Here is a 13645-nt window from a genome sequence, read left to right as displayed (position 1 = left end):
GGAAATAATAAAAATGGTAAGAATAAAAACCAGAGACTGTACAAAACTGAAAATTTTAAAGATGCCAGAGCTTATGGAAACGAAAAAAAAAAAAGGGGGAAAGTGATTTTAGAAAATAGAAAAATGATGGCAAGAAAATGGGTGAAGAACAAATCAGGCTCATGCATGAAATCTTAGAAAATTAATTTTTGCTGCGGTGCTTACACAGAATTGGTCGGTGGAAACAGCTGACCACTTTCAGTCACAATGTCTTTTTTTTTTTTTATATATTTTGACATTAATAAAACAAACAAAAAAACACAGAAAGAAAATTGGTGGTTAACCAAAAAAAAAAAAAAGAAAACACAGACACAAGGGCCATAAAATCTGTAAAGTAAAAGAACAAAACAAAGAATATAAAACAGAAAAAAGCAAAAAAAAAGAAAACAAAAAACAAACAACCCAACTTGGTTAATTTACTCACATTGACTTCTTTCAAATCTTTATTGGCAAGCTGATTCAAGGGATCCAAGAAATTCTGTTTAACATTGTCCTCGAGGGCATATTTGATGTCTGCAAGATCTTTGAAGGCTTCCCCAGCTTCACCTAAGCAGGCTCCTAATAATGGATAGGAGATTGAATTAAAAAAAAAAAGAAAGAAAGAAAGAAAGAAAGCAAAGAGTTTATTCCGTTTCAGGGTTGGGCTTAGAAAAAGGGATTTCTTAGCAGAGAAAAAGCACATAAGAACTCTCTTAAAACATTCTGCTACTGAAATGATTAATTCAAAGAACCACCACCAGCCAACCATCACCACTATTACTATTTCCAATATTAGGGTTACCATATTTGATTTCCAATATTAGGGTACCATATTTGATTTCCAATATTAGGGTACCATATTTGATTTCCAATATTAGGGTACCATATTTGATTTCCAATATTAGGGTACCATATTTGATTTCCAATATTAGGGTACCACATTTGATGATATAAAAGGGTACCATATTTGATGACATAAAAGACACATGGGCATAGCAGATGCACTTCAATTTCAATGGCACATATCCGTATGGATGACGACAGCAGCATAAAGAAGTGCCGAGCTCTAATTGGGGAGGGTACCTGTGGAAGACGTGGGACGAATTGGTGAGACAGGATCTTCAGAACGAAAGGACAAGGGACCAGGGGATGTAGCAATTTGTTGTATTTGATAAAATACATTAAGCTAAGTAAAATCGCTGTCTTTCACACATACAAGCTTGTCCATTCAGGTGCTGGTGCCACTTGAAACGCCCTCATGCCGATGCTGCATAAACACACTGGTGGCAGTGACATGTAGAAAGCAGCTAGCACACTCTGTAAAGTGGTTGGCATTAGGAAAGGCATCCAGCTGTAGAAACCATGCGACAACAGACAGTTGGAATGTCTTGTAGAAACCACGCCACAACAGACAGTTGGAATGTAGACAGCTCTCTGCTAGCCAACCCCATGTCAAACCATCCAACCAATGCCAGCATGGAGAGTGGACGTTAAACGATAATGACGATGATGATGATGATGGTGATATTCCTGAATTTTAAAAATGGCTTTAGTGAATTAAAGCATCAAACATAGGTCTGACTTTACATATAGGACCAGTTACCATTTTGGGGACTTGCGACTTTTGAGTCTTATATATCCATCAAACGTGTTAATTGAAGGGGCTCTGAGGAAGCTATAAAATGTGACACTGGTACTCAACTCAAGGTGTATGGTTCCTTATTGCGAAAACAGCTGTAAGCTTATGAAAGTGATTCTGTAAACTCCTGTTCTTTTGTCATTTATTTATTAATTAATGTTATGCTCTGGACAGGACTACCAGTTCATATAAAAGTCGGAAGCAGAGAGCCATCTTACACATCATACCTCCTCTGTCAATCCCAACAAATGCTGTGATGTCTACTGAGTTCTTACAACCAGTTATTGGTGCTACTATGGCTAAGCAGAATCATTCATTCATTCATACATACATACATACATACATACATACATGCATGCATGCATACACACACACACACACACACACATGTATATATCAGAGGTGACTCCAGGTCATCAGCTTCACTTGGGCTCATCACAGATTTCACATAAGACACATGCCTGCTCAAAGAAATTCATGTTTTTCTACAATATCTCTAGACCCAAATGGCTTATTTTTTTTATATCTAGCACTATGTCTTCCTCTATTTTAAGTTACGGGTAAAAATAAAGCAACCCTGCAGAACACAACTGATCTTTACACACAGGTGCACAGAATAACAGCAATCAAATAATGACAGCAGAGTGCACAACAAACATCTGTCACCTGTACTTTTGATAAGAGATGCCAGTTCGTCTTTTACACCTACCAGGCTCATTCATATGAGCCCGATTTGCTGGATAATTTTTCAAGAATTTTGTAGAACAGAAACTTTCCATAGATTGGAATTTAAATCTTAATCTCTATAGAAATTTATTGTTTCAAAAAAATATTGTATTTGTATTACTTTAAATTTTTACGATTACAGATAACAACTCGGGCTGTAACTTCTGAGCCCAAGTCAGGCACATGTGAACGATGTTGAAAGAATGTCTGCTACGAATGATATTTTTTGACACAGAGCATCTTTAAGACGACAACCAGATGCTGAACGAAAATAAATTAACTGCGACCAGGCTCAATAAAAGGAGACCAAGTTATTGGCTACAATTACATACTTGAAGTCAGGGTAGGCAGAAATTAAATCACCTTACAAATACACGTTCATTTTACTAAATTTATATTTGGGCTAAGCCCAAACAGCCCGAGTGCTGGAGTCGCCACTGATATATATATATATATATATATATATTATTACAAATTTGGGAATTTTACCAATAGAACCGCAACTCCTATTTCAGGATAACCTTATTGTATGGAATACACATAGAAAGTTATATCCAATAAAATAATATAGCACATGTAGTATTGATTAAAATATCTTCTTTCCCCACAGAGTAATAACAGGTAAGTTATATAGATTTTTTCAAATACTTTTATTGTATTTTATAGTAGGTTTTTTAAACGCTTATATCATTTTATTGGATATAACTTTCTATGTGTATTCCATACAATAAGGTTATCCTGAAATAGGAGTTGCGGTTCTATTGGTAAAATCCCAAAATTTCAATAATATTATAAATGATATCATTTACATTGCATTAGTAAAGTGTAAAATAGTAAATGTCCTGATAACCTTGAATACTTATTATTCCCTTAGATTTTAAATATATATATATATATATATGTATCAAACCAGTCAGAATGTTATCATCAATACTGCATAGGTATAATTGTTGGCATGAAACCTATGGTAGCATTCTAACTAATTATATAGCATGAGTTTGACAGTAGACATACAGACAGGTAGATAGATAGATAAATAAGTAGATTGGTAGGTAGGTAAGTAGGTAGGTGGGTGGATAAATAGATAGATAGATTCTTTTATTTTTGTTTGTTTTACTTGTTTGTCATTTGACTGCAGCCATATACACATGTACACACACACACACACACACACACACATTTTAAAATTTCAATTTCTAACACATTCTAAAAATATGTTTGCCTCCTCAAGGTCTGTGATGGGGATGGGGCAGAGTGTACAAGTGTGTGTGTGTGTGTGTGCATGTGTACATGTGTGTGTGCATATGTGTGTGTATAAAACATGAGTGTAGTATCTCAATGCAAATATGTGTACCAAAGAATGTGTGTGAGTGCATGTGTTAGTGTGTGTGTGTGTGTTTGTGTGCGTGTGCGTGTGTGTGTGTGTGTGTGTGTGTGTGTGCATGCGTGTGTGTGTGTGTGTGTTTAAGTACCAGAGTAACTGCAATGTGTATACAAAGCAAATGAAAGCATGCAAGTAGACATAACTATCAAACAGCTGCCCTGCTCACATGTCTCCTCTCCCGTCCACCTCACCCCTTAGAACAGCACCTTTGACACTCATCTTCTGACCGCCACCACCACCACCACTAACACCTGCATACTGTTCCACTGTCACTGCGATCACCACCACCACCACCACCACAATGTCACTGTCTCTCTCTCTCTCTCCAGGACACACACACACAGCTTCTGTTGTGTCTGTCTAACTCCTGTGCTAATCCACATATGTTAACAATGAATCATAGACAAAAACTAAACTCGACCATAGAAACAACAAAACCACCTTCTGGTATGCAGTTCTTTCTTGCCCTATAAGCGTCACACATCTTTATTGTTCATATTCGTTTGAACCTATGTGCACAGGTGTGGCTTGGCTGACAGGTAAGAAGATTGATACCTAACCGCATAGTTTTGGGTTCAGTCTAACTGTGTGGTGTCTTGTGCCAGGTCCATTTAATACACTACCATCAATTCACAGCAGGGAAAGTCCACTATCATCAATTCACCATTTTTGGGGAGTTTTTCTGCAATAAAATAATCTTTAATTATTACTGGTGAGATACTATGTATACATTTTCTTGGTCAATTTTCCTCATAGTGAACTTTCTTCACGGTGAACTGACAGCAGAGAACTTTTCCTGCAGTGAATTGATGGTGACAAAGGTACCTGTGACTGTCTTGTGCAAATATCTTCTATTACAGTGACTTCTGGACACTTCAGGTATGTAACCACACATGTGCTTTCTTTGGAGTTTTTTCCTTCTCTCCTCTTTCTGATGAAGAGCCCATGCTCAAAACATTATACACACACTCATTTATCCATCTTGTATACTGAGTGTCAACCTAATACATTCCATGACTTTTGTTGTTTTGTTATTTCTAAATATATATAAATATAAATATATATATATATATATATATATATATATATATATATATATAATGAGTGACTGCTGGTCTTCCAGAAACAATCTTGCCCACACTTGTGCCTCGAGGATAACTTTCTAGGTGCAATCCCATGGTCATTCATGACCGAAGGGGGTCATTACCCTTTACCCTATCTCAGTCAACTTAGCTGTCAAAAGGGCCAGTTAGGCACTAGGCCAGCTGGAAATGCTAACTTAGACTAGTGTCCTTGTTGATACAGAAGGTCTGAGGTCTGGCACATAAAAAGCACCATTCGAGCATGATTGTTACCAGCGTCACCTTACTGGCACCTGTGCCAGTGGTACGTGAAGAACAACATTCAAGCGAGGGCGTTGCCAGTGCCGCTGGACTGGCTCACATGCAGGTGACATGTAAAAACACCATTTGAGTGAGGCCATTGCCAGTACCGCCTGACTGGCACATAAAAGCACCCACTACACTTTCGGAGTGGTTGGCGTTAGGAAGGGTATCCAGCTGTAGAAACTCTGCCATATCAGATTGGAGCCTGGTGCAGCCATCTGGCTCACCAGTCCCCAGTCAAACCTTCAAACCCATGCCATTAAACGATGATGATGATAATAATATATATATATATATATATATCCGTAATAATGAAGGGTGAAATTAATTAATTTGGAAAAATTATCAATTACACCAAGTAGTCTTCGGCATGTAAAAGCCTCATTCGAGGAAAATTTAAGTAATACTAAGCAATAAGGGTTTAGCAACGAGTTGCCTTACCACATACCGAATTTAGAAATAGCAGTCAAAGGGTTATAGCTATTTCTTCTACTAAAAAGGAGATCTCAGTAAAAACAGCATTCCAAATGCTGTTTTTACTGAGATCTCCCTTTTTAGTAGAAGAAATAGCTATAACCCTTTGACTGCTATTTCTAAATTCGGTATGTGGTAAGGCAACTCGTTGCTAAACCATTATTGCTTAGTATATATATATATATATATATATGCTTTAAAGCAACCTACCTGATGAAGTACCAGCACAGAGATATTGCTGCAAAATATCTATTTACGTAATTCTTTATAAAATGATTTTATGTAATGGTATGAGAATGAAAGCTCAGTAACTTGCAACTATTGTCACAGCACTGAAACAAATGTTGTAATTTGTAATTAAAACCTATTTATTCCATCTTGTATAAATTCTTTTATGAGTGTGCATGTATATGTGTATTGTACTTACCAAATCTATCTTCTCCTAAATCTTTTCCATATTTAATCATGGTTTCTCCTAATGTTCCTTCTGGTTGAGGATAAACTGAACTCTTTGCTTGGCCCCGAATTTTCGAAAAGGAGTTAAAAGCCATCAGTTTTGCTCTTGAAGCTATAGAAAGAGAAAACAAGGAATAGAAAGAGAAAACAAGGAATAAAAAGAAAAAAAAGTGTAAACAAAGAAGGAAATGGTAATGATAGAATGAGAAGAAGACAGATTTGAACTCATGACTTTAGAACTGGTAGTTCAATAAATACCCCTATCTACCTGGTTATTTTGAGAAGGCGCATGGCTCAGTTGTTAGAGCATCAGGCCCACAATTATGAAGCAGTGAGTTTGATTCCCAGACTGGGTTGTGTGTTGTGTTCTTGAACAAGACACTTTATTTTACTTTGCCCCAGTTCTCTCAAATGTAGAAATGAGTTGCAATGTCACTGGTACCAAGCTGTATCAGCCTCTTTGCCTGTCCCTTGAATAACATCAGTGGCATGGAGATGAGAGGCTGGTATGCATGGGCGACTGCTGGTCTTCCAGAAACAATCTGTGCCTCAGAGGGTAACTTTCTAGGTGCAATCCCATGGTCATTCATGACCAGAGGTGGTCTTTACCCTTTACCGGATCTCAGTCCAGGCACTAGGCCAGCTGGAAATGTTAACTTAGACTGGTGTCCTTGTTGATTCAGAAGCTCTGTGGCCTGCCAGTGTGCCCAGTTTATTTGCTAGTCTCAAACAAATCCAGCTACTTTGGAATGGTCATGTTATCAGAATGGCCAGTCTCAAGACTGCCAAATGCAATCCTCTATTCAAAGCTTGCAAATGAAGGCTGCAATGTTATTGCACATCATAAAAGATTCTAAGATCCACTGAAAGCAACCTTTGAAAACAAACAAGTTTCACCCAAATTCATGAGAGTATCTTCCTCCGGACCTCCCACAAATAAGGAAAATAGCTCCAATGGTTATAAGGTGATTCCATATTCACAGAACTGTGTAATAAAAGGCCAAAAAGGGAAGCTTACAAATCAGGTCCAAACAAATGCTCTGTTGTCTGTGGAAAATTCTTCTCTATCTGCCAAAATAGGACTTTTAGAGGTCAAATCACAACACACTATTAAGCAATCCTTTTCTGTATACACTTTTTCTTATTCTTTGCAGTCGCTAGGTCATCACCAAATTTGACAGACAAACTGTCAGCATCATCTTCATCGTCATCGTCATCGTCATCATGGAAGAATGGACAGCTGGACAGACAAGTGGATGAACAGACAGACAGACAGGAATATATATTTTTTTTTTTCTACTCTAGGTACGAGCCCCAAAATTTTGGGGGAGGAGGCTAGTCGATTAGACCGACCCCAGTATACAACTGGTACTCAATTTATCGACCCTGAGAGGATGAAAGACAAAGTTGACCCCCGGCAGAATTGGATGAGGATGAGGATGATATACATACATACAATTCCTCTTCAAACGATGTCAAATTATTCGCCCAGAAGAGATCACACCAATACTGCAGAAATCGCTGCATATGAATATGCAACAATATGCGACTAGTGCAATCGGAACGTGTGTCAGACTTTTATTCTAACTGGAACTTAAGTTTGAATGTTCAAATTCTTCAGTCTCCTCAATTTAATATTGTTCTTTACTCTCTAAGTAGCCAAGAAATAAACAGGAACATCGGAGGAGAGCTGAAGGAACAAATTCCATATCTGCCTGTATACTATATCCCTCTCTTACTATATTATGAGTAGTATATATAATATTAATATTCTATATATATACATATATATATATAATACATATATATATATATATATATATACATCACATATATATACATATACATATATATATATATATATACATATATATATATATATATATATACATATACATATTATATATATAATACACATATATATATATTATACATATACATATATATATATATATACATATAATATATATATTATATTACATATATATATATATATACATATACATAATATATATATATACAATATACATATATATAATATACAGATAATAATATTATATACATATCCAGATATATATATATATACATATTAGATATATATAACATATACATATATATATTATATACTAATTAAAACATATATATATATACATTAATAATATATAATTATACATCTACATATACATATATATACCATAGATCATACTATATATATATATACATATACCTCTATAATACTATATATATATATATATAGATATACAGTACATATATATATAAATATTATATATATAACATATATATATATTATTTAATACTATATATATATATATATAATACATATATATATATATATATATAGACATATATATATATATATACATATATATATATATATATATCTTACATATATATTATATATATATATAGATATATACATATATATATATAATATCATATATATATATATATACATATATATATGTATATATATAATACATATATATAGAATATATATATATATATATTTATATATATACACACATATATATATAATATATATTATATATATATATTTATATATATACACCATATATAATATATATAGATATATATTATATATATAGTGAAGGCGCAGGGCTCAGTGTTAGAGTGCCGAGCTACGATTGTGAGGTTTTGAGTTTGGAAATCCCAGACCAGGTGCATGTTTTTCTTTAGCAAGACACTTATTTCATGTTGCTCAGTTCACTCAGCTGTAGAAATGAGTTGCGACATCACAGGTGCCAAGCTGTATCGGCTGCTGCCTTTTCCTTGGATAACACTGGTGGCATGGAGAGGGGAGACTTGTGCCTGGGAGGGTAACTCTCTAAGTGCAATCCCACGGTCATTCATAACCGAAGGGGGTCTCAGCATATATATATATATATATGTGAAGGTGCATGGCTCAGTGGTTAGAGCGTCGAGCTTATGATCGTGAGGTTGTGAGTTCAAATCCCAGACAAGGTTGCATGTTGTGTTCTTGAGCAAGACACTTTATTTCACGTTGCTCCAGTTCACTCAGGTGTAGTAATGAGTTATTATATATAACACACACACACACACACCCAGATAGATACAGATAGGTAGATAGATAGACAGACAGATAGACAAATAGAGACAGACAGACATAGATAGAACTTACCAGGATTAGGTTGCAGGAATTCGTGAGTTTTATTCATGAGATCTGTAACCATCATCCCGAAAACATCCACTTTCTGGAAAACACCAAAAAAAAAAAAAATTGAAAATTAAAATTACATAATTTCAAATGAAGAAAAATCTGTTCATTTTGAATTCAAAATTTCGAAAATGAAAACATAAAAAGATGAACATTTTTTTTAATATTCATAAAACAAAAAAATTGTAAAAATTAAATAAAAATTTAACTCAAAATGTAACTAAAATTTAAAGCTGAAATTCACTTTGAGGCACACAATTAATAAAGACTAATTATATACTAATTCAAATATGTTGATTGTAAAGTGAAAAATTAATTGTGGTTGTTGAGTTGGGTGCTACTACTACTGCTGTTGCTGGGGAGGATGAGGATGATGATGATGATGATGGTGGTGGTGGTGTTGGTCGCTATAATGATGATGATGATGATGATATCCTAGATGTGGTTGCTTTGCTATTGTATTGTAACTGTTGCTGTTACTGTCGTTACAGCTATTTAGCCAACCTAGATCAGCAGCCCTGATTGAGCGACCAATGATCAAAACCGTTCCAGACATGACCTCAAAAGAAAGAAAGAAAGAAAGGCAGGAACAAATGAATGAATGAACACAGGAATGAACAAAGGAAAGAACAAACAAAGGAAGGAAGGAAGGAAGGAAGGAAGGAAGGAAGACAGAAAAAAGATGGATGGATGGATGGATGGATAGATAGATAGATAGATAGATAGATAGATAGATAGATAGATAGATAGATAGATAGATAGATAGATAGACAGATAGAAAGATAGATAGATAGATAGATAGATAGATAGATAGACAGATAGAAAGATAGATAGATAGACAGATAGATAGATAGATGATAGATAGATAGATAGATAGACGGACGGACGGACGGACGGATAGATAGATAGATAGATAGACTAAGGTTCATAACTCCCAGCAAAATGGGGGTATGTCAGCAACAATAGCAACAACAACAAATTTAGTCACTGTCAAGGATAATACCATTATTGTTCCTTGCTTTGTTTCTTGATCACCAATTTTGGTAATTCAGATTGATTCGGTTTGTATGTCAGTGAATGAGTTTTCTCTCAGTTACATTTCCTTTTTGGCTACCACGCTCCTGAACTCGCACTCAACTCTCTAGCAGCATCACACAATTCTTTCCGTTTTTCAAGTTCACAACCTCTTTGACTTGTGTATGCACACAACCACCTTGAAGTGTGTGTGCGTGTGTATCTACATATAGTGTCCATTGCTGCGACATCTGTATGAAAGAATCAATGGCCAAACCTGAACTGAAAGGCCACATCTGTGGTGCTCATGTTTACGAGAACAATTGATCGCATTACTCAAAATCGTTCAGTAACCATTGCATCTGTGGTGTGTGTGTGTGTGGTGTGTGTGTGTGAGTGTGTACAGATATAAATAAATAAATAAATGAATAAATACATATATCGTTGCTTTTATGCAAAAGTGACATAAGTCCAAAACATTGCTTTTTCAGAAAACGAAAGAATAGTTTCACCAATCCATTGCAAAACTGTTGTACTACACTTTGGCAACTTTTGATATCTTGGCATCTGAAGCAGCCAGAGATACAATAGTTTGACCAAAAGAACCGACTATTGCAAGCAAAAATAAATATTCGAAAAAACATATTTGGCCAAATTCAGACATATGACAGTTTAACATAATAGCAATGATATATATATATATATATATATATATATATATATATATATAACAACAAATCACTTGTTATGCAAGTACATCTCCGTAATATATATATATATATCAAACTAAAACTACTGAATAATAATAATAATATAATAATAATAATCTTTTCTACTATAGGCACAAGGCTGAAATTTTAGGTGGGAGGGCTAGTTGATTACATCAACCCCAGTGCATAACTGGTACTTATTTCACTGACCCCAAAAGTATGATAGGCAAAGTCAACCTTGGAGGAATTTGAACTCAGATCATGAGGACGGACGATATGCCGTCAAGTGTGTTGCCCAGACTGCTAACGATTCTATCATCTTGCCGCCTTAATAGTAATATTAATAATAATAAATATTAAAAATCTTTAAAAAGTAGCCAATTCATAAATGAACACATTTATTATGAGCGAGTGTAGGAAGTGGGAGTTGGAGTGTAAGTGGAGCATGAGTGGAAGACTGAAGTTGATTAGATTGACCTCGTTAGTAATTTGATATTGCTACTTGAGAAAACGGACTCTGGAATGATGACGAGGCAATTGTAAATCATGTCCTGCTCTCACCCGCAACAGGATTAGAAGATGCTGCTTAAAGAGAACTTGAAGCTAACTATTAACCCGATCCATTTCACCATCATTCTCTCTTTTACTCTTTTACTTGTTTCAGTCATTTGACTGCGGCCATGCTGGAGCACTGCCTTTAGTCGAATCAATTCGACCCCAAGACTTATTCTTTGTAAGCCCAGTACTTATTCTATCGGTTTTTTTTTGCCGAACCGCTAAGTTACGGGGACGTAAACACACCAGCAACATATATATATATTATATATATATATATATATATACATATATACGTCAAGCAACATACATATATATATATATATATATACTATATATACGACGGGCTTCTTTCAGTTTCCGTCTACCAAATCCACTCACAAGGCATTGGTCAGCCTGGGGCTATAGCAGAAGACACTTGCCCAGGATGCCATGCAGTGGGACTGAACCCGGAACCATGTGGTTGGTTAGCAAGCTACTTACCACACAGCCACTCCTGCGCCCATTGTTGTTACTGTTGCTATTGAGATAGCAACAACAATAGCAACAATAACAACAACAACAACCACTGCTGCTGAGAAGGCTGCTCGAAAGGGAGGCAAACAGTCGCAGCAAACACCACCGTTACCACCATCACCATCACATATTACAAATACAGGTGTGTGTGTGTGGTGTGTGTATGTAGAGGTATGCATGTATATGTGTTATATATCATTATCCTCATCCTCATCATCATTTAAAGTCCGTTGTCCATGCTGGCATCGGTTGGACAGTTTGACCAGAATTGGAAAGCCAGGGAGTTGCACCAGACTCCAGTCTGATTTGGCATGGATTCTACAGCTGGATGCCCTTGCTAATGCCTATCACTTTAGAGAGTGTGTGCTGGGCGCTTTTACATAGCGCCACATGGGCACTTTTACATGGTGTTGCATGGAGGCTTTTATGTGGAACCACAAAGGTGATTTTATGTGGGACCGCATTGGGGGCTTTTACATGGAGTCGCCACATATGAGTGCATGTGTGTGTGTGTGTGCATATATATATGGATGGGTGTCTGTCGTATGTGTGTTGTGTGTGTGTTGTGCATGTGTATAATATATATATATATGTGTGTTGGGTGTATATATATATATATATATATATTATATATATATTGTGGTCAGGGCAGCGGACTTGCGATCGTAGGATAGCGCGGTTTCAATTCCCAGGCTGGGCGTTGTGAGTGTTTATTGAGCAAAAACACCTAAAGCCCCACGAGGCTCTGGCAGGGGATGGTGGCGATCCCTGCTGTACTCTTTTGCCACAACTTTCTCTCACTCATTCCTTCTGTTGGCCTGCTCGCTTAGCCAGCGGGGTGGCGTCATTTGAAGGCTAAAACAATATGAAGCGCATTGTGACCAGCGATGTGTAGCAACATCAGATAGCCTGGTCGGTCACGGTGATATATATATATATATATATGCATGTATGAATGTATGTATGTATGTATACAGGGTATGGTGAATAAACTATCATCTAAATTACACAAAAATGAAAATAACACTGACATCTCATTTTAACATATATTTACCAAAATTACATAAAAATATCCTGAAAAACTAAGGAGTAAATTTATTCAACCATGGCCTCCAGACGACTTCAGAATCTCCTGCAACTCTTCTGGACGGTCTCCTTGTTTAAGTTGGTGAATGCTACCATAAACCTTTTCTTCAGTTCATCTTTGCTGTTACAAGGAGTTTTCTTGGTCTCTTGCTCAACTTTCCCCCACTTAAAGATCAGTTGTGTTCTGCAGGGTTGCTTTATTTTTACCCTTAACTTAGAAATAAAGGACGACATAGTGCTAGATATAAAAAACAAGCCATTTGGGGCTAGAGATATTGCAGAAAAACGTGAAATTCTTCGAGCAGGCATGTGTCTTATGTGAAATAAGTGCATGAGCCCATGTGATGCTGATGACCTGGAGTTGCCTCTAATATATATAGATGTATGTGCATGCATGTATATATATATGAGTGTGTGTGTGAGCGTGGGTGTATATATATATATATTAATACATGCATTCACATA

The 13645-nt window shown here is 35.9% G+C and overlaps 1 protein-coding gene across 1 annotated transcript; it reads right to left on the bottom strand.

The window, feature by feature from the left end:
* Positions 1–463: 463 nt before the first annotated feature.
* LOC115227099 (endophilin-A) lies at positions 464–11672 on the bottom strand (the record flags this gene model as incomplete). Its single annotated transcript, XM_029798022.2, has 4 exons — positions 11639–11672; positions 9264–9336; positions 6054–6194; positions 464–597 (listed from the first exon to the last, which is right to left on the bottom strand). Coding segments are annotated over exons 1-4 (357 nt in total), but the record flags the coding sequence as incomplete, so codon positions are not given.
* Between the last annotated feature and the right edge of the window lie 1973 nt (positions 11673–13645).

The sequence above is a fragment of the Octopus sinensis genome, unplaced genomic scaffold, assembly GCF_006345805.1.
Source record: "Octopus sinensis unplaced genomic scaffold, ASM634580v1 Contig01717, whole genome shotgun sequence".
NCBI lineage: Eukaryota > Metazoa > Mollusca > Cephalopoda > Octopoda > Octopodidae > Octopus > Octopus sinensis.
This window is presented reverse-complemented; position numbering and strand designations above follow the sequence as displayed.